The 22,964-nt window shown below is 42.5% G+C and overlaps 1 protein-coding gene across 2 annotated transcripts in view; it reads left to right on the top strand.

Moving 5' to 3' along the window:
* Positions 1 to 2,897: 2,897 nt before the first annotated feature.
* Positions 2,898 to 22,964, top strand: part of rev3l (REV3 like, DNA directed polymerase zeta catalytic subunit) — a 69,545-nt gene continuing 49,478 nt past the window's right edge. For both annotated transcript variants that reach the window (XM_053444602.1, XM_053444603.1), the window contains exon 1: positions 2,898 to 3,544. In XM_053444602.1, coding sequence (XP_053300577.1) covers positions 3,406 to 3,544 — 139 coding nt within the window. In that variant the 5' untranslated portion in view covers positions 2,898 to 3,405. The remainder of the gene's footprint in view (positions 3,545 to 22,964) is intronic.

Raw genomic sequence — 22,964 nt, 5'->3', positions numbered from 1 at the left:
TATACTACTGATGCCTGCCATGAAAAGGCTATTACCGGAAAGTGACTGGAATACTGAGCAGCTCTCATGACTTGTAGAGGGTCGGCATCATAAAATACACCAGCCTACACGTACATTTGAAAGTCTAAAAGATTAAAAGGCTAGATAAACCTTTAATTTCAAAGGGTTTCAGATTGGGTTTCAGTTTAGAACATATTTTTGATTAATCTCTTGTTATGAAACAAATTAATTGAATCGAAAAGTCAAAACCAGTATTTCACTATTTTGTCACCGCTGAACTCACGGGTCCAAATTCCTATTGAGGCACTTCACAATAAGAAATACAAATCTGTATTTGGTCTTGATCACATTTTCTATGTTTATGTTTTCTGCAATGTTACAGTATATCCCCACATTTTGCTCTAACTCCCATTTTAAGACTGAAGCAAAAACAGTATCGTTTCAGTATATCGATCTACAGCATATTAACTGTCTAATACATTAATAAAACAGAATACTAAATGAAGACACCATGTTAATATGTAAGAAAATGTCAACTTCTCCACAGGTCATTAAAACCCCTAAATTCACAATATGTCCTTGGTGATGTCAGATGCCCTAAAGAGGCAGCATGCTGCAGAAGACCATGTTCAGCTGTCTATAATATTAATCCTTGACCTTAAGCTCTCAGTCATAGCAGCTTCCCTGAAAAATCACTCAATATATACAAAAAATATAAATATTTGATAAATTACAACACATCAGTGTTAGCTTGTGGCGACTTTCTGTTTATATCACTGTACATTGTGGCGATTTTGTTTAAGCTTATATATCAGCATTATATTCCATTTCATTTTCCGTTGGTATGTGGAACTAAATCAAATTCAATTGCTGTTAATATAATTTTTGATGAGGCCTAAAATATTATAAACATATTTTATCAATGTCTTTATGCAAATGTCCTTGTATGAGATGCTTTGGGTGTGATACATACGAGGACATCTTTCCTCACTCACATGAAATATATTATCCAATAAAAAACGTGTCCCTAACAAACCTCCAGAGAGGAAAATTATGTTTCCTAGCTCTTTGATCAGAGTCTCAGTCTGGCTCTGATGCTGCAGTGGCAAATAAGGTGAAAAGTTGTCAAGCTTTGCTCAATGTTCCAAGGTCCTGTTTCCGGTTTATATGTTTAAACGTATGCAGTTATAAAATAAGAGTCCTCCAAAGGTATCTGTAAGCAGGGATGGGCAAAGATATATCCAAATGTATTTTAAACTAAAATACCAAGTACCCTAATCGTAAGAGAATCAAAATTAACTCCAAAATAAACAAATTATAATAATTTAATTTAAAAACTGTATTCTTGTATTTAAAAAAGAAAATACTTTCTCAAGGGGGCATGAATTCACATTGGCTACTATGTATTGATATATATATACGTCTATTTGATCTACTCTCTATGTAATTAATGAATCAATCATTCAATTATTAATCATAAACATAATAATTACTTGTGTCGACACACTGAACTGAAGGAGTAGCCTACAAACCAAACTCAAACCCCTGTGAGTAGCATTGCTTACTTACCATTTATGAAAGTATTCTCCCACTGAGCTTACATTGTAATTTATATGTAATACTGGGGTCAAATTACACAAGTGGCTTGTCAAGTGTGATCCCTTATTTCCTTTGCAGATTTAAAATAATGTGAAGAGTAACGTAAGGGTCAATAATTGAGCTTTGAGTGTGGTTTAATGGATAATGTATAATAATAAACTTTAGGGACGTGTGGTTTAAAAGCTTTTCGATACTATTTAAATGTACTTTTCAACGATATCATTGGTTTTAATGCATGCATTTTATCTACCATAATTCCTTGCTGAAAACGATTTTTGTTTACCTGATCTGTGATTCTATCTATTTGGTGTGTTTTAACATGTTCCCTTCTTGTATTAATATTAGAAACTTGTTTCATGTCACTGCTGTCCATCTAGACCAAGACTGCCTTGCAGAAGAGGTATTATATGGGCATTGTGTACGGGAGCTGCAATTTGTATTTTTCTATAACTAATAACACCCTTATATTAATAAGTTTTCTATGCGAGTTCACTTTAAGAAACTCCAATTTCCCCCCGCTCTAAAATAGTTTCCTCCTTTTCCCCCCCTGTTTCCAGCAGATTGCTTCTTGTTTAGGAGGTGAGAGTTTCTCAATCCTCAATCCTTGGCTATTGTCGGAACTGTCTCCTCCTGAACACTTTGGAAACCTGCTCTATTGAATTCACCATAATCCAAAGCAAAGATCCAGCCATTGTTTTGATGCTCAACTGACACAGCCTGCACATTATGTTATTTTAATCAATGCACAGTCATTGATATTAGGTTATCACATGAATTTGGTTTTAGTGGGATGACAACACTTAACGTAATGTTGTTCTTTTATACTTTTACCACTGCTAGTGTCCGTGTAGTTACTGTAATTGATGTCTTACTTGTTATGATCACATATTTCATGGAATCTTGAATCTCTATTGTTGGACCAAACAGGACGATTTCTGGTTTTACCGGTATCATCTTACGGATATTGAGATGCAGTTTGTGGTAAACAACAGTGCTATTCCATCCTTTGGTTTTAGCAAATAGTAATTTATAAGTAAAGAAACAACCTATAAATGATTAGTGTGCCGTAAAGAACCTCTTGATATGTGGGCACTTACGTCCACAAAACCACCAACTCTGCCTCTTAATTTATTGCCCATGAAAAACTGTACCCAATGTGAGCTTGAAAAATGAATCACTTATTTTTAAACGGGTAACATGAATCAGTGAGCTCGTGCCGCCTCGACATTGCTTTTATTCTGAAAGCTGCAGCCGGATGTAGTATCCGTTTGTGTTGTTCGCGCCTGTTATCTGTCACGGGTTAGCTAACGTGGGTTAGCCTGTTATGGAAGCGGAGGGAGAAACAACGCAGGGGCTGTCTGATTACAAGGGACTGGCTGCGACTAGTTCTGGGACGTGATTCGGAAAGATAACGCCACATACCGGAAGCCCGGGGAACGTCTTCCTGGCTGGAAATCAAAACAGCAGAGAGAGAGAGAGCTCTAATCACGGGACAGCCACAATTAGTACAACATGGACCCGGCAGCCACGCAGCGTTCGACATTCACCGGCCGCCGTCGAGTGTAGTTCTCCGCAGCCGCAGTTTGACTTCAGAGGCTGGAGCCACGGGAATCTTAGTTGTTTGTTTTTTTTCTCCATGGGGCACGGTCGGGCTTCCCCGCCGCTGTGTCGTTGTTTCTCCGTCGCTGACAGCTCTCCCCTCGGTTGGTATCGACTGGCTAACGAGCCGCCCGCATCGTATGGACTCCTAACAGGAGTTTGTTGGCTTTTCTGTCGGTCGGTTCCTCTCTGACGGACGCGGCAGTCATGTTTGCGGTGCGCATCGTCACCGCAGACTTCTATCTAGCGAGACCCTTGAAGGACCTGGACGTGTGCTACTCTGACTTCAGGGAGAGCGACGTGAAGAAAGTGCCGGTGGTGCGGATATTCGGATCAACACCCGCAGGTCAGTCATCCGCCCGCTGCGTCTGTCTGTCTGTGCTCTCTACATTAAAGAGAATGCTTGTTGTGCTTCCAGCGCCGCACCACGCGGCAGTGGCTGCATTTTGAGCGCGCGCGCACCCACACACAGGCACATACAATCACATGCATGCACCCGTTGCGTTGTTTGGAGGAAACGTTACGGGCAGATTGTGCACGACGGCATCAGGAAGACGATCGGGGTGTTGACACGTCTGTATGTAGAGTCTGTGGCGGACACACGCTACCAGCGGCGTGCACCGCTGTTGCTCTGCAGCGGTGGGAGACCTCCTCTGCTCCCCCTCCCGCACGGCTCGGCTTTGTTTTCGCTGTCCTGCTCCATCATGGTACGGTGGCGGCGCAGAGCTCGGGCTCCCAGGGGTCGACTTTACACCTCCGCCGGCTGCCACATGTGGCATTCAGGGACAGCTCGAACTTTGCCTTTATGGTGGTTTATATTTCGATGAAAGCAACCTGTGGAGTGTTGACACGGGGTTGATGACAAAATTCTGCCGCCTCCTCGGGCTTTTTCCACTTTTACGGAAACGAATAGACCAAAGAACAATGAAATTACACTTCCGTCCTCACCACATTTAAATTTTGTTATTGAAGCAATTTAAACAGATGACATGGATTGAACATCTGCAGCAGAGGAGGAGGCTAAGGGGGGGGGGGGGGGGGGGGGGGTGGTGGTATGTAAAAGTATGTGCTCCATAGAACACAGTGCAATCTGAAAAGGCAGGAGCCATCATGCACAATCGTCATGACTGAAATAAGAAAGAGAGATCGTTATTGATGAACAGCATCTTACGTCGTGTGAAAATGAAAAGCACAATGTAGACTTTGTCAGATTCTCATTTAGAAAAATGTCATTTCGCACAGATAGCTGCAGTAAAAATTGCTAACAAAAGAGAGGTTTGATTTTCTATGGATCAGTGTTTTTTCTTGGGCTTTGGCCCATCCTCTGCTCTCTATCAAAGCCATTACAACTGAGCACCCTGGGTATCTTAATTCCCATGCCGCTAAACAATAGAATAATTTCCTGCACAATGGCTCGGCATTAGCATTCCAGCCAAATCCCCTTGCGATTGCCCTGCCCCTCTTTAACCCTTTGTGACAGGTGAAAGCACCATTGCAGGGGACTTTGTCAGGGTTAGTCCACATTGGTAATGAAAAAATGGTGGTCAAACTTGTCCCACATACTGTGTCAGTGCTCCTCCGCAGGGCGACCTGGAGCACCCAGCAGAGAAGGAGCCACCTCAATAAGGATTAAAGGCTTTAGAGCAGATACAGGCAGGACAGTTAGCCTTGGTTAGGGTCAGGGTGTCATGTCTAATTTGGTCCCGTCATAAACCTGCAAGTTGGCATGTAGCTATGATGATGTGAAGGGGCTAAACACACACATACACACACATTGCAGCAGATGCACTCTGGGTATCCTGTCAGGTGAATGTATGCTAAACAGCAATCCATCAGCACTGATTCAAGCAAAATATAACCTAATTAACATAGCACTGCAAAACTGGGACTGCCTGACATAAGTAGCATCATAATATAAAAGCATTATCTAAATAATAACCTTCAATTTCGTTTCAATCGCTTTCCTGAGCTTGTTAGACAGTGCCAGCAATAGTGTTGCAAGAGAGTGTGCAATTAATTGTTCAGTTGTTACATTCATGGACAGCAATGAATTCTTCAAGTAATTTTTCAAGCAAAACCCCCAAAGCAATTGCTGGTTCCAGTCTTGAATTGTAATCTTTAGCTGCTTTCACACATGCCTTGAACTCGGAAGAACCTCCAAACATTCTCCGAAGGTATGTATGTGAGAGCCTCCGGACTTTCTGCAGAGTTTCTCTGTCTGGCCCCCTAGTAATACCCTGCAGAAAGTCCAGAAGAGCCGATGTGAGAGGACAGCAGGAGATTCAAAAATGAGGAAATAAAATGAGGTGTGAATCTCCCGCTGTTGTTGATGTGTGGAAGGCAAAAGCCGGAGAAAGTCTGGACCCAATGCTGCATACGAGCTCAGGAGTTCATGTCTGAAAGATGCTTCAATTATAATGATAAAACATTGATTGTCTGTATTTAATACAAGTGTTCAAGCATCACCCTGGGCTGTGAGTGAACCCTTTCATTTTCTGATATTCTATACAATAGACTAAAACCCAAACATATGCAAATTATCAAGTCAGCAGATTTCGGTGCAGTAAAAACTACATGACTTCCTGTTGTGTGATCGGGAGTTTTGTAGTTGTTGTGAGTTCATACTACACGACTGACCGGCAATAAAGGCTTACACACCAGACGATCTTTCACCAGAGCTGCTTTCAGACATGCACTGGACTGGTAGTTTACTCCATAGTACGTCATGTGTTAACACAAATGTCTGGGTGAGAAGCTCCACAGTTTCTACAGACCTTATCCGCCTGACCTAGTCCTAGTATATAGTTCGTAGAAAATCAGGAGAATGCCATTTGGGATACCCCGCTGTATTCACTGTGAGCCAGTGAGGGTTGATGACTCTTCAAACATGTGAATGTGTCATAGTTTGGTTTGGCCCCTAGTATTCCATTAAAGTGAGCCAGCTAGAACACTGGGCCTTACCTATATGGAATGCAGCCATTGTAATGTTATTAACTAGTCCTTCTACTTCCTGCCGCTTTCCTACCATGAAGAACAAATGGCTGCTGTGAACATGGTTTACATGCACAAAGGTGATTCCAGAGGAAACTCTGATACAGGTTTGATAACTGTCATAACAATTGCTCTCAGTTGGAACATTGTCCAGATGCCAACAACTCTCATCACGTCTGATAAAAGTTTACACAAACACAGTAGCTGGCATTGTTTCTGTTGTGGTTTGAACCCGAGTCGTTGTTGTTTTGAGTCACAGTATTAGAGTAGCCTGTCTGCAGTTGGTGTGCTGTAGTGGGAGCCCCGCACGTTTGCACAGTTTGACTATCCTCTTTCTACGCTTATGTCACTCGTGGCGAGTTAGCTCAGCGTTTTCAGATATAAAATTACATCACCATCTGGAATACATTGAAGCCAAGAGGAATCTCTTTCTTTCCTTCTCAGTTTCTCTGAAGCTCAGAATCAGGCCACACCCAGCTAGAAAGAGTGACTTTTTAATATTTCCTTTTGCCTTTATGGTATTTTTATTGTTTGGCTTGAAGGGAGGAGCTCATGAGCAGTTTTGCTCAATGTGTGCCGACTTTTATCTCATCAGTGTGTTTACCCTGATCTAAGCGGCCAGTGCATGAGCACCATGTGGCTCTGGCTACAACCCCAGGGCTCATATTCCCTGTCCTTTCCTGACCTAAGCCGTGCGCACTCCCACCAATCAGCCCTGTGTAATTCGATGCCACGCTTCCCCCCCCCCTCTCTCTTTGTTAGAATTCAGTGGCTGGTCTTCCTGTGCTGCACTCATCCTATAAATGCATGCCCATCTCTGAAGTATCACAAGGAGAGGAGGATACAAAAACAGATATCTCCTTGTTGTGAAAATTGCACACCTGATTTATGCTTATTAGCTATCGGTAAGGTTGGGTATCGTGAAAAATGTATAGATTCTGCTTATTGATTCCTGTACTTTTTTATAGATTACAAATATATCGTTATTGGACTGGACCGATGCAAAGTAGCTGTGCTTCATGTTACACCGGGGCAACTAGTAGTAACTGAGATAGAGGCAATGTTGAAACGTTTTCCCATGAAAATACTGGTGTTTAGATTAACTTAACAACACATAGTTGTGTTTGTGCATATTTAGTATAAGAAAATGTTCCAATTGTCCGTGTAATATAATCTAACATCAATCATTGTCAACTTTAAGATCTGTGATGAATATTTATATCTCATATATTCCATAACAACACGGTGGAAATCAGTAGCAGTTGAACCACCAGCTTCTGGTTGTACGTCTTATTTATAGGAAACCAACTGACTTAAATCATACAAATCATGTAAGTCAGCTTTCCCTCGAATGATATTGAAAACGGTGTGTCGCTGCTCGCTCTACCTTGCTCTACTGGAGGTGCTAGCGAGGTGCTACTAGTGCTAGCTGAAGATGACACACTTGGACTCGTAGAAAACAGGACATTTAACGCTGTACAGTCTTCCACATTAACGCCGTGCTGCCCTAAATGTTTGGTGAACTTCCCTCATCCATTTCCCTTTGCCTTGTCGTCGTTGTCTTTTTTAAAGTGAGGCCATACTTCTGACCGTTAATCGCGTGTCAGCTTTGCCATGTGAGCCATCCATGCTAGGTTGTGTCTAAACAAATAGACAGGCTGTTGTGTAGTGTGGGACGTAGTCACGTAGGCAGGTCCTGGCAGATGCATATGGCCTCCTTGCATTTTAGGAACCGATAAGCAGAACCTATATTCTATTTATTTTAAGGGTACCCGGTACTTGGCATTTTGGATTCGGCTCTAATTTGGAACTGAGTTTTGGTTCCCAACCCTAATTATTGGTGATTAAAAAAAAAATCTGTCAGGGCGGCAAACAGCCAGCCGCTGGATCGCTGTCCGAGCGGCTGTAGCCTTTTGAGGTTTGACAGCATTGATCTCCACCCGACAAGCTTGGCCCAGATGCTTTGAAAGGCCCTGGGGTCCCTGTGTCAACAGGAGGCCCACTGTTGTGGTCCCTTGCGTGTGCGTGTGTGTGTGAGCAGAGAAGGAGGAAGTGCATGACCAATTGACCTGAATGAGGGGGGCAAGAAGTGAGGTCCAGTTAGAAGTAAAACCGATCCCTCCGCCCGGGTTTAGCTCTCCCCAGGGGAACCTTTAATGCCATCTAAAGGAATTCCTCCTGGATCCATTAATAGGATAATGGGTTGACTCGAACACACTCTTTTGCTCATTAGGATTAAGATTATTGTCCCCTTAACTGTTTACTTTCTTCTCACTCTCAGATACTTGGGTTCAATTATCATCCCCTAACCCCTGCTCTAGTTGTTTCTAATTATATCACAACTGAGAGAGATGTATGTTTGTTGATGTGCTTTTTTGTTAGGGTGGAGCTGAATATTTGGATCAAACAAGTATCTGTTACGGATAATGTACTTTTACAAGTACGAGTAACATCCGAGTAAAATGTGTCGGTATCCGAACTCATGATGAATAAAAATCCTAATTGGATAGCTGTGTCCACATCATTCCTTGATAGGCCAGCCACACACAAAGCTCCCTCCCCTACTCAGGAGTGTCATTGGACTCATGGTCAGCCAGCAGAATCAAAGCAGTTACGGGCCTGAACCCTCTAAACGGTCATATGGGGTCAGATCAGACCAGGCAGCCCGCTGGCATTCATACCCAGTGTCAGTGCAGCAATGCCGCACGGGTGACGGAATCCGAGCCGTGCTCGCAGCCAGCTTCAGCTTGGTGAGGCAGGCAGGAGTGGACACCGACCTGGCCAGCAGAAGCTCCATCAGCGCCATCTTCCTCTCCACCTGCCTCTGAAGAGCCCCCAGCCACCTTCTGCTCTCCGCTGCCTGCTCCTGGTATGCGGCTGCGAAGTCCTCCACCAGCGCCAACCGTACCGTTGAAACAATTTCTTATTCTATATAGACCAATCAGTTAATACTATGTTCTTCTGATCAACTCATATCCATGTCAGGCTTAAAATACAAACTTCCGGTTAGGTTCCGTCCACTTCCAGAGGCAGGCTGTGGCTGAGGGGTAGAGTGGTCGTCCTCCAATCTAAAGGTCGGCGGTTCGATCCCCAGTCAGAACCATCTGCATGCCGAATTGTCCTTGGGCAATATGCTGAACCCTGAATGGCCCCCCCATAGAATAACAAAGTGCTGCGATTAGATGCACTGTATGAATGTGTGTGTGAATGGGTGAATGTAAAACTGTACTGTAAAACGCTTTCAGTGGTCCTCAACCCTAGAAAAGCGCTATATAAATACAAAACCATTTACCATTAGATTTTTCTCACTCTCAAGTATAGGGCTGGGTTATAAAACGATAGCCATAATAATCGTGATATAACTTGTCCTCATAAGATATGGTTGATAGAACTCATTCCATCCATGCTTTGACAGACAACACAAACAGCCAATCATTATGAGAATAGCGCTGCACCTAATCAATCAAGTGGCTGGAATGGAGTTACAGCCACGTTGGGTTAGGTTGATGGACACAGCACAGAACGTAGGAGGAGCAGCAGCACACATTCTAATGTTTGGGCTCCTGCATGGAGGTAAACAACTCGGCCGCGATGCAATGACCGCACATAATTGATTCATGTTTTCCGCTACGTTCATTGTTTTAGTGGTTTTCCAGCGCTTAATTATTATAACCACTGCTCCTCAAGGATCAGGACACATCAAAGGTCTGGTTGTCCTATATGTGTCTGAGTCTCTGTCAGGATATTATTAGGACAAAAACAGTGTCCTAGGACCATAGATATGTTGTCCATTCCAGATTGTACCCTGGTTACATCAGGGGCTTGGAGTGGTGTAGGGCTGCTGCGATTAGTCGACGTCATCGATGACGTCGACGCTGAAAATACGTCGACATCAATATTTTAAACCGACGCGTAGGAGCCACACAAATATTTATTAACCTTTTCGATTTCTAAAACGTATCATTTCAATTCATTATAACAAATGTTCCTCTTCAATACCACTACGTAACGCCAGGTTTACACCGGACGCCTTAGCGCTGCGCCGAGCAGGCGCCCGGCTGGGACGCGCATTTCTCAGAGCCGGTCAGCCAACGATTCTGCTTTTTCCGCTTGTTGTTGTATGTAACCCGTTCAATGTACTGGTTTGGGGGTAAATGATGATGGTCTTCATAGCCCCCCCCGCTCTTTCTCTCTTTCTCTCTCTGTCTATCTGCTTGTGTGCATGTAACGGATGGGCAGAGGGGATCATTTAATTATGTGATTGGGGAAATTAAATCTCCAGGACAACAGAAGGGGAATACAAAGAATGGGATGCATATTTGATAATTTATATCATATAAAATATGTCAGCAATATTGTTTAAAATCACTTTCCAGTGTGTTTCCTGACGTCATACGCTTGCGGTGAGCGAAAAAAATAGACCGTGGTATCATTCAATGTAATTCACAACAGTTGATTGACATGTAGGTGTAGCTAATAGGAAGCCCCTATGTTGGTATGTTGTGGACCAATAGGAGGAGGCAATGAATGTGGGGGGCGGGGTCAGACACGGAAGTGAGGACCCGAATAAAGATGTCAACATTAGTACACAGTCTGTCTCATGCACATTATTAAGAGAACTCGACAGACTAGACACCGAAACCATCGGTGCAGGGCGCGAGGCGCATCGCAGCCCATGTGAACCGCACAAAGGTTTAACAGGGGGGTGGATAGGAGGCGCCTGGCTTTCCTTGGCGCTGTGCGGCGCGGCGCTTCAGAAATGAAATGAAATGGTCACTGTGATTTTTTTTTTTTTGTTGGAAAATTAATCATTTAGATAAATCGACTAATCGGTAAAATAGTCGACAGATTATTCAATAGAAAAATAGTCGTTAGTAGCAGCCCTAAGTGGTGGTTTCCATTCCCCCCTCTTATTTTCCAAACTTACCTTTTGAAATCCAGAAACCCCACCTCCAGACATTTATAAGATAAGTAGAATGACATGGGCTGAGTGACAATTTGTGTCTGAACAGGTGTTCCCATTGTCTTCATCAAAGTTGTGTAACTGTAAATATATTGTAACGACTTCATCCTTACCCTAATCATTTTGATAGAGAAAGGACAAAACCCGATCCTATAGGAGTTGTTGTGCTCTAGTAGCTGTGTTCCGGATGGCTTTGCCAATGAGGTAATGGGATTTAGTCCATCTCCATGGTGAGATGGATGCACATTGCTGAAGAGGGAATGGGGGGATAGCAGGAAGTGTTTTGTCTTTCTATGCATCTGTATTAAAAAGCCAGTGTTTGATGTGAAGTGCCGTCTAATGCAGGGTCTCCGCTAAGGGCCACTGTTGGTTGGTGTCTGTAATGTCCTATATTCTGGAAGTACCTCTTAGTTTTCCAAAACAGGTCCTGTAATGTGGTTCTGTGTGGTCTGAAGAGAGAGGCCTGTGTTGGCACGTGGTGTTGGGTCATTTCAGGTCCTACGCTCAGTGTTGTCCTTACCTCTATCCTCCTGCCCCGTTCTCCCCACAAAGGGAGAGAGAGAGAGAGAGAGAGAGAGATGAGGGGCCCTGTTTTGTCCACTCTCATAATGAGAGAGGGAGACTTCCCACTCTGTCTCCGCAGGGCCACTGGTGTTGCTGCAGTGTTTCAAGGCAGATTTAGACCTTGTCTAAAAATAATGAAAGAATTTGGGCAGACTGAAGAAAGCATGAATCTCAGCTTGAAAATGGGAGAATGCTTTAAACCTGCCACACTGTGCCTTTTCAGCACGGTTTTAACATGCTCACAAAGACACACAAAGTATCTGTAACATTGGGGTATCTGTGCAAATTAGGATTCAGTAGAAGCACTCCTGTTATTTCAGTAATGTACTTGTGCTTTAGTGCATAAACCTAATGAATTGACTGTGCTGTTGTCTAAAAATAGAATTCATAGGGTTTTCCCCATGCAGGGTAAATGTTTTTTTTGGTCATATAGCTCTAGATCAGACCTGATTGAAGGCTTTTAATTACATAGACCAAAAGCGATACGTTTTCATGGTTTCAGTTCAAGCTGTGGGAAAGTAGTAGCTAAAATTGTAAGTTAGTTGTTGAGTTAGGGAGTGCCACTTGATTGAACTGGTGATGCTCGATTTGAGTTGTGTGCGTAATGCTGGTGCCAGGTGTAAACAAATAAAAAAATAAAAGGAATTTATCGTGAACTCGAAAATTCATGACTAGTTTAATGCTTTTGATAATCTTCTGTAATGTATTGCACACTAAAGAAAAGGGGCAATGTGTTGAGTAATAATTTCTCGCATACCAAACTACTCGGCTTTCAGCATTGTGAGTCTAAATGACTGAAGAAGCAGTCTGGGGAGCTGACTTTAGCTGACCAGTATTCAGTAGCAGAGATGAGAGTGTCAGAGGGGGGAGAAGAAATGAGGGCAAAGAATCTACAAATCCTTCAGCATTGTGCTTCTTTGTGTGATAATGCATTTCAGTTTTTTTTTGTTGCTGTTTGTATTTAGATTAGGGCTGTGAAATGATTACAATTTTTAATCAAATTAATCACAGGTTTCTATGGATTAATCATGATTAATCACATTACCGATTTTTTTCGGAATATTTTTGTGAAAACAAGATTTATGACATTTAACTTTTCTTTTGTGCTGCAACTCAGCAGTTCTTCAGCAGTTATCATTGCTTTTCCATATGGAACATTAATATAATCTTCATCCTAAACAGAATTCGGGCTCCTTAGCCATTGTGTGGTTGAATAAAACTTTTTTTTTAAAATTAAACAGAAATTATTTGAGCTTCTTAGCCATAGGATGGTTGACATTTTTTATATTTTTTGTCACACAACCATTAACCACACCATGATACAATCTAATGCCTCTAAAGGCCCTCTTAGCTACTCGGTCTTTAGCCAGTTGGTGAGGCAAACTAACTTGTTCAAATTCTCTGACAGTAAAGCTGACCGCTTCTTTTGCACAATGTGTCCGGCGAGTGAGTCTGGTTTGGCGCATTCCACTTGAACGCCCCTCGCCGACCAACACATGCTTCGCGTTGCGGTGGTTAGGCGGGTATTGCTACGGTGAAACGATAACGTCTTCTCGCAGAGTGTGCATATCACCTTGGTTTTACTGAATGTTCGATCTTTGTTTTTTTGGAACACGATCTTCCCGTCCAGAAGGTCCTCAGGTTCATCAGAATTATCCATGTTTGTTTGTTTGAATGGCAGCTGCCGTCTGACTGCATTAGAGCGGCAACTAGTGCAGAGGCGGCGGAATTGGAAGGTCCTTCTGCGCATGCGTTAAATGCGTTAAAAAAAACAAACAAATTAATCCTGTAATTTAATCATAACGCGTTAACGCGTTATTTTTCACAGCTCTAATTTAGATATAGCAATTAGGAACATATAGCATAAGGAACACAAGGGTTTGTGTTCCTTATGTTGATTGTGACCTACCACAATATCAACGTTTACTGTCAAGCAATGATCTTCTATTTCTTTGACTTACAAATTGGTCAAATTGGTAAAATGTTCGTTCACTGTAGAGCTGATGTACCAATTGACAACAGACCGGCCTGGTGTAGATAAACTATCAAATTGGAGCACAGGGGAAATCCTGCTGCATCAGTGGGCTGGTGCAAGATCAAAAAATCTGGTCTGGTCACTCTTTCAGGATGCATACAAGAGCATGCTGCGTGTGTTTGAGAAGTGGCCTCACTGGCCAATCACAATATCTAATCATCCTCACTGAGTCACTGAGGAATGTTATGTGAACCCAAATGAATGTAGCGCTTTTCTCAACATAACACAAATCATTGTCCGAACAGTGTTAATTCGGTCAGATGAAAATACAGGAACTTGAGCTTGATTGTCAGTTCAACCTGTAGTGTCTCCCAAACTGCCCTTGGCGTGTATGTGTCAAATTAGTAGATACTAACAGGGAGCTGGACACAACTCTAGGATTTTGATTCACTATTGCAATGTAAGTATTTGTAAGATTTCTGGCGAATGCTGGTTTTACGCAGTTAGTTTTTTTGTTCTCTTCTTATAAGGACTGATTAGTCATTACTGGGAAATGTTAATCACTTCTTAAGTCTCAATACAATACAACAAATAGAGATTTTACTAGACTGTTCTGGATGGATTGTTTGTAGCGCATATCTGCTTAACGTTGGTGCATTCCTGTACATTTGCCAAGTCTGTTTTTCCTTTTAAAAGTTGTGGACCAACAGTCTTTCTGCCTCTGTTCTATTTCAATCTGGGATTGCAGTGGGAACTGAAAATGGTCTGGCTCATCAAATTTTTATTCAATATCCCTGTACAGTCAGTTTGAGGGCAGGCTTATTATAAAGAGGGAAATACTGGAAGCCCAGCTCTAAAAATAGCTCTGTGTGTCTGTGTATTTTTATGCAACTACGCTTGTGTCTGCAGATAGACGTTGTTTCTGCGTAACAAGCCACAGACTCTTTTTACGACCACCTCCTTATACTATCTCTGATGTTAGAACTAACACTTTTTATTCCTTAAGGAGTAACCTTATATTTGGATCTGCTCTGTTCTCCAACGGAAATCTGCTTGAGTCCCAGCTAGATCCCTGCTGCAACTTAGTGTCTGCGTCGTCTACAAGGATGTCCATATGTTACATTGAGAGGCAGTGCTTGGTAATCTCCTGCTGCCCCTTTATCAAAGAGAAAGTCTGAGCACAAACCAACATACAGACACGTTCACATGGCATCTTTTTGCACCATGGCAACCACTTGGCTCTAACCAGTTCTCCTCATACTCATTATGAAATCTGTAGCATCTCTCTGCAGCTCTCACTGTCTCACTGTTTGCTCTATTCATTCATAATTAATTAATTCTCATTTCTCCTCAGTGGAGTTCTCCTTTCTTTTGCAGTTTATCCTTATATGGCCAAGAATAATCTGAAAAAACTAAAGGTCACAGTTTCTGGTCTCATAACTGTTTATTTTCATAATTAATCTGTCATTGTGAAGGAAGATTGCTATGGGACGTTGTATGTAATGAGGGACTGCTGAGGGGAATTTGCTGTCAGGATGAGACACTGAATCAGTGCACAAATTGCTCAGAACAACATGTTAAATCAGCTCTTGAGCTACTTTATGAGATTTTTTTTAAATTAACATACACTTTGAATTGTTGTTGCTCCTGGAGCTAGTGCTTCCTCTAGGATTTTTTTTTAGCAGCAGTGCAGGCTGTTGAATAAATAAAGTGGAAACCGTGATTGTAGGAGCTCTTTTTGGAAGCGGACCCTTCCGAATCACACATTTAACTTAAAATGATGTATCTCCCAGAGAGGGGGAGGAGTTTTACGTATTGCATTTCACAAAGACTCACATCTTGCCTTATTCATCCACAGTCTACATCATGATGTAGCATGTTTTAGAAATTAAATGCTGTCTCATACAGACCTGAGATTTAACGAGTACTTTGATCAACTGAAACTGAAAGTTTGCATCAGCGGTGTCATATCCTTGGATCAATATCAAATAAGCAGTGTCGGATCATTCAAATACATTCTTGTTTTTCGTCACAGCACATTAACGCCTGCATCAACCCACATCAACCTTTATTTCCAAAAACTTTCTCTTTATCATCCTCAGTTATTTGTAGTTTTGAGCCCCCCTCGCTGGCGATGAATCCCGTGGAGGATCTCTTGATGTAGTTTTTCTCATGGGGTGGTCGAGAAACTCTGGAGAAAGTCCAGAGGCTCTCACTCGGACATTTCCATTCTCACATGCAGCCACTCTGGAGAATGTCAGGAGTTAATCAAGAGTTCAGTACATGCATGAAAGCAGCTTTTGTGATCAGCTACAGAGAGTTTCATGCATGCTTGCGAGAGTGGGAACAAGAATATTCCTGCATGTGTCCCAGTAACTGCAGATACCCTGAGGGTCTCCCGCTGCTGGTCACAGTCCATGGCTCTCAGTGTTCTCCCCCCCCGCCTCCTCTGTTGTATGCAGCCTTCCCTTCCTCCTGTCGTCTGCATTCCTTTGTTTTCCTCGACATACTCTAACTCTTTGAAGGGTTTTCACCATCGCGCGACCAAATTGTCAGTTAATTTAATGATATTTAGAAAGCAGGGCGGCAATGGGAAATGTATGAAATACTGTTAAATAACAATTGAGACACAAAAATGAGAATTCAGAGTAACATTTATTTTATACACTAATTTATATTTTGAAATAGTGTGGTTTGACTCTGTGCACTCTACTTATTTCTTTAAATTGAAACTAATGTATGGTGGCCCTGAGAGCTCAACGCAAAGCAACTTAAGAAAACACATGCAAGTGGACAAACACAAGCAAAGTAAGAAAACCTCTTCATCAATTTCACAACACAACACATTACAGAAATGCGCAGTAACTACAGAAACGTGGATGTTTTTGTGTCTCCTATGGCAGCAGTGTCCTCTGGAAACACTTCCGATGTCTTTTTTTTTTTCTTGCTGCGTGTTTCTGTATTTGCTGCGCATTTCTATATTTGCTGCGCGTTTCTGTAATTTATTGTGTTGTGAAATTGATGACGATGTTTCCTTACTTTGCTTGTGTTTTGTCCACTTGCATGTGTTTTCTTAAGTTGCTGTGCGTTGAGCTCTCAGGGCCACCGTACTAATGTCTACAAGTTATTATCCACAAAATGCTGTTAAGCGACCTAGTATGTGCAGGCATCGGCGGATACAGATGTTCTAAACGCCAGATATCTCTATGATGTATCCATCACCAGCTTTTACTTTCTTCCCTTGAATCACATCAGCACCTTGTTTCATCTCTCTTCCCACATGGTCCTGTTTCCCCTCTTCCTCCCCCTCACTCTTCAGCTACCGTCACATTGTCCTGGACTGCCTCTGTGGGAGAGCTGCTGCATGGCGCACACAGAGAGAGGGGGTGTTTACAAGTGGAGCTAGTTTGGCCTTTGGCCTCATACCCCCATACCCCTCCTCGCAGTCCTCTTCAATTCAAGCTCCACACTCTTCTAAATCCCCCTGCCCTCCACAGCACCCTATTCTTATCTTGTACCCCCCATTCACTTGCATTCCTGAACATTAGGATGGTGGCAGTCATTAGTGAGGGCAAATTAAGACCTTTAATGGGGCCATGCTTGTCGAGGCTATATTCAGTTTTTCTGCTTTCCTGCTGTGTGCTGCCATAACACAGCCCGCCACAGAGAGTTGTGTTGGTACTCTTCTATTCTGGATGGATTTTGTATTCTTTCTTTCTGTCTGTCTTTCTTTTTGTCACTCTTAAGCAGATTACCAAAATATGTAGGAACTGCGGGCTTCAGTGCATGTCTGAAAGCAGCTATACATGGTGTCCATCACCACAACAATATGTTATGATGTGAGTCAGACTCTAGACTCCTAAATCTATACTTTACTGACTTTTAGTATTGCAGCCTAATTGGATTTCACTCCACTTGTTTAGAAAGGATTTCATTTTTCCACATTGCATGTTGGTGCAGCCTAATTTAATTAGGCTCTTGCTTATCCTCCTGTTTCCAGCCCCTCCTCCTCTGTCTGCTACACTCTCTCTTCCTGCTGTCTTTCCTCCCTCATTCCTCCTCCTCGTCATGCTTGGCTGCAGGACTCAGTCCTCCACCAGTGTGTGGGCCTCCTCTCCTGGTCCTGCCCTGCCAGCCCAAGGGCTGTGCCTGGCCTAGGCTGATGTTCCCCATATTTCTTCACAGCACTCAGCACAACAGTTGTGCTTTTTTCCTCCCTCCCTCTCTGCTCTCGGTCGGCTGAGGTTATATGGGAATGAAGTGTCCTAGTTCACAGGGTTCTTCCTGTAAACTATCAGACTGCTAATTACACTCTCACTGCATGGGCTGCTCTTTTCTGTACTGTAGATTTCTATGGTTGCTCACTCGTCCTCTTTCTCTGGCCTGACATTAGCTTTTTCTTCTCTTCCTTTTCTCAGATTGGTTCCTCTAACTCATGCTCTCTCTGGTCTTCTGTTTCTCTATCTCTCGTGTGTGTCTAAACTGAAGTACAAGCCTATGTTTTTTACTCTCCCTAACAATCCCTTGCATCCTACCTCTTTACTCTGCAGCTGGTTTCCTTCAAATGTTGCACAATTATGCAGTGGATTTCCAAAATGTTAGCAAAAAGCACAGGACAATATTACATAACCAGTATATATTTGGCACATTGGCACTTCTCTCTTTTCTTCTTTGCCGAAAGTCTGCAGCTGGACTTAATCTGCAAAAAGCATCCCAGTGGTTGTTACAAATATTGTTACATACTGTATACTGTAGGGGTGCATGCCTTTGTATACTCTATTGAAATACAAAAGTATTAACTTGGCTACTATAATTTCAGATTTCACCTGCTGACTTAAGGCCGAATTATAGTCTGGTTGTACGCAAGCACGCATGTACGCAAGACACGCAACACGCCCCTTTTGTGCCCTCTGGCGGCTTGAGTGCGTCCGCCAATTTTTCTAACTACACGACAAAGCGACGCGAGCCTCACGCAGCCCGCAAGGCTTGTGATTGGTCTGCTTACTACATCCCGTCCGGAGTCTAGTTTCCGGTTTCATGCCCCACAATACGCAGAAATCACGGAAGATTTAGCAGAACGAATATGGGCCAAATAGATGAGCACTTAGCAGAAGAGATCCGAAAGTATGACCACTTGTATAACCCGTCACTGACTGGCCGATTTGTCCGCCAGAAATAGGCTATGAGGAGCCGGAGTGGCAATCTAAATAAACAGTCAACGAAGAAGAAGACGTCTCTTCTTTGTGTGTTTTGTCTTCGACAAACAACGTTACTCCGCCTAGTGTTCTGGCGGTGAATTGCGTTGCAATACGCGCAACACGTTAGAGAAGCATAAACCAAAACGAGTCCGTCGATGCAACTGCGTGGCCTTCCGCGGTTGCAGTTGCAGGACTATAATTCGGCCTTTATACTCTCAAACTGAGCAGTGAATGCTAATGTGCCCTCGAGCAAGTCACTTAGTTCCTGTGACAACAGAGCTGGTCAACAGCCAACACTGTAAGCCAGTGACTGTGCAACTCTTAGGTTTTAAGGAGTGAGCGCAAAATGAGTAAAGCGGGTCAGGGCTGAGAGAGCATTTCTGCTCAGTCAACCTTTAAGCAATATAAGAACAAGAAGGTAAAACAATCGTATCATGTCAAACAGATCAAAGCCTGCAGGTCTCCAGTCACCCAAGCAGGAGTCATACGAAGGGCAGACAAGGTATGAATCACTCACAATCAGTGCAGAAAGAGATAGATACAGAGTCGTTTTCAGACATGACCTGCGGGTAAAATTCGGAGAATTGGCTATGGAGTTCACCTGCAGTCTGCCTTTCAAACATCTACAACACATCATTTAATTGTTCATCTGTTGTGCATAAGAAGCATCATCAACATGCACACTCGCTTGCGTTGAATTCAGGCGGTTAGAGTGAAAACATATTTTCTTTTAGACGTACACATCACTGACCTGAACTAATAGTCCGTTAAGAAATCTGACAGGGATTTAGCACCCGCTACACTCATCTGCTGTAGGAAGTCGCGCATGCACAAGTTACTGGAAGATGTTGTTCTCATAATGCGCGGGACTAGAACGATTATTCATTAGGCTTGGATTTTTATTCAAATGAATTATTAATGACGAATAATCGAATATTCGATTATTCATTACCAACCCTAATTGACTGTGTATTTTGGTAAATCTTTCAAAGTCTAACAGGAGTGCTGCAACAGCTAATTGATTTAATCGTTTATAATTAATCATAAAAATAGTTACTTAGTAATCAATAACTCGGGTCTGCTATAATGCATCTCACACACTGTTGCAATATCTCCTGAGGTGGGGTTTAGCTAATGCAGTGCCTTATGTACCACAACGGCGTCCCCTCTAGGGAGTCAGTGGTTGAAAATGGCATGGATTGCTAGAAGGTAGAGAGAATAGCGATTTTTCCTCTGCAAAGAGACCTAAGGGGAAGCACTATACTGTTATATCTATGGGTCATTGTTTGGGAGGAAAAGAGTTAAGCAAGAGTGGGCTTCATAAATCAAGTCTGGTCTGATTGGACTGTCATTTGTGATTCCTGTACATCCCAGATTGTAGGCTCTTGATGTTTGAAGAAGAAAATAATTTGCTGTTCTGTTCTCCTGGTTTTAGTGTCATTTCAATCAAGTCCCATGAGTTGCCTATCTTGCTTTGAATTATCACTGACCCAGTCCAGATCTGTGAAGTCTGCTGCCACCATCTACACTGTGTTCTCACAAGCCAGGCAGACATACAGTTATCTTAAAAAGAATAAAAGGCAGGAAGACCAGCCTGCACAATCACAGCATAGGCCGGCCAACATCACACTATAGCCAGCCTTGATTTAAGTGGTCATATTTATGAAGACTGATATATCCTTGCTTTGTCTGCTTAACAAAGTCTGGCATGAAGCACAACCAAGTGACCATCTGGTCAGTCTCATCCTATCAGCTCAAATGACTTACTCTACTGTGCTCTCTGTCTACTCAGCCAGGGCCATGCCAGGGATGGCTGGCGTAAAGGAACATCCTTGCTGCCCTCTCCTCCTGCAGCCTCAGCTTGAGCAATGGGGAAATACTGGCAAGAAAGTGGTCATTAAGGAAAAATGGGGAGGTGATTGTGTTCCCTGTCATGAATGTGGGGCAGGTAGACAATTCATTGGTTGCCATTCATCCTGTCCACCCATCCATCTGCATTAACTTAGACACAGGTGACTGAATTTAGATAAAACTTGGGTAAATTGTGCACTGTGTAATTGTGTTCTTTCTTAGTCCAAATTTACACAAATTACAGCATGTCCATGTGAAGTTTTTTCTCATAAATTGGTCTAGATGTGTAGCTATGTGTGCTGTTGTCTCACATATAGTAAGGACTGGTCACAAACTTCAAAAGAAAAAGTGAGAAAAGGCATCTTTACTCTGCTTGAACCAGAACCAGGTTAAGGGAGGGACACACACACAAAGAGAGAGAGAGAGAGAGAGAGAGCAGCGGAATCAGTGCGTCTTACCTTTTCCTTGAATCTGGGATCATAAACTCATTAAATAATTTGTTCATATAATCATCCGCTCATAGTGATGAATGTGACTCGGGACAAACGTGATCACTAGAAGTTGTACATAAAGCTTTAAGTACTCAAAATGCACTTCTGGCTAGAATGAGTGTTATAATATTGGAAATGTATTTAAGTGTGTCAGTATTCATAACTGAAAAGGAGGCGGAGGCATTTTCAAATTCTCAGTGTTCTTTCTCTCCTCTCTTTTTATTCTCTTCATCCAACAATGGATCATTGGCGGAAAACCCCGAACCACATTAATGTGCACCTGGACCAGTTAAAGACACAGAGGGTATTTGACTACCTTCACCACTCAGGATTACATATTTATAGAAAATAGTTGTTAGCTGATAATGTTTTAAATCTTGTATAACTTTAAACTACTATGAACAGAAGCAGCGTAAGACGTCCTCTCGCTTATTTAGGAATAACCTGGCTGAGACGTCATCTCTCCTCAGCTCCTGGCTTTTTGCTCGGGCATCCAGCCAGGACAGGGATGCCTGGCTCAGGAGGGAAGGGCCTGCCCTTTTCTCTGCTTACGTAGCCCAGACACAGATACAGAAGGAGACATTCCCACCCACCCTCTGGCCTGGAAAACCTCTTTGCAGCTCTCTATACTGCCGTGTTGATTTGTGTTTTTTCGGAAGATACTTTGTTAGTAATAGTGCAGCCCTAATTGAAGTCATATTGAAATAGAATGAGGAAATTATCTTTATATCATGACTCTATCTTGTATGTTGACTTGATGGTCGATTGTGGTTGTTGTTGGAAGGTGTTCAATTATAATGCGTTAAACAATTCAATTTAAGAAACAAAGATAAGTCATTGGGAATGTGTCAGCTGTGTCTGTCATGAGCTGCTTTAAAATATGCATTAAACTCTGCTTCCTGGGCCAGATTCAGGGGCTGTATGTCACACATCAAATATCAGAGTCAGAGGCTCGGTGAGCCCATTTGAGAAAAGAGTGGGTGTGTTTAAAAAAATATATAAATAAAAAAGAGTGGGTATGTTGATGATGCTTCTACATGCAATAGATGCAAAACTAGAAAAACAACTGAAAAAGAATACAATTAAAATGAATGAAGTAAAAACATGTGCCACAAGAGTAGAATATGCTGTCTAAGATGTCAACCTGAAACATCAACATTCAAGATTTTTTTGTGATAAGGGCCGAAGCCGTGTCAATGTGCTGTAAACAAAAACACTACTCTGCGATGGCTGGCCTAACTCCTGTGCAAAGATGCGAGCATGCAGATCTGCCTTGCGTTATTTGTTTCTAATGCAGGAAACATAGTCATATTCCACTCATCATTCATATGCTGACTGCTCATCTGTATCTTCCATCTCCTCTCTCTTCTGCAGCTGTAAATTCAAGGAGCAGATGATTGCAGTAAACACAACAGAGAAAGTGTTATTTCGAGGGTGTTCATGATCTTCTGTTCACTCCTCTTTTTAATCCAGTCATTCTGAACGCACACATCGGAACGTTCCTCATTTTGTGGCTATATCAATGCATTTCTGACATCAGTGACGTTGTGATGTTTGTTTCAATGTTCCTCTGTTGACCATTCTATAAGCATCTTAATGTTGGAACTGTACTTATATTTACTGCAACCAATTTGGAAGGATCCCAGAATCATGGGGGACATTTCTTTATTAACTCATTAGTACAGTGACAGAATATGAAAGATGATGCCACTGATGCTACCCTGACAGGGGAG

The sequence above is a fragment of the Pleuronectes platessa genome, chromosome 17, assembly GCF_947347685.1.
Source record: "Pleuronectes platessa chromosome 17, fPlePla1.1, whole genome shotgun sequence".
Classification (NCBI taxonomy): domain Eukaryota; kingdom Metazoa; phylum Chordata; class Actinopteri; order Pleuronectiformes; family Pleuronectidae; genus Pleuronectes; species Pleuronectes platessa.
The sequence above is the reverse complement of the archived record's forward strand: the minus strand, read 5'-3'. Positions and strand labels throughout refer to the sequence as shown.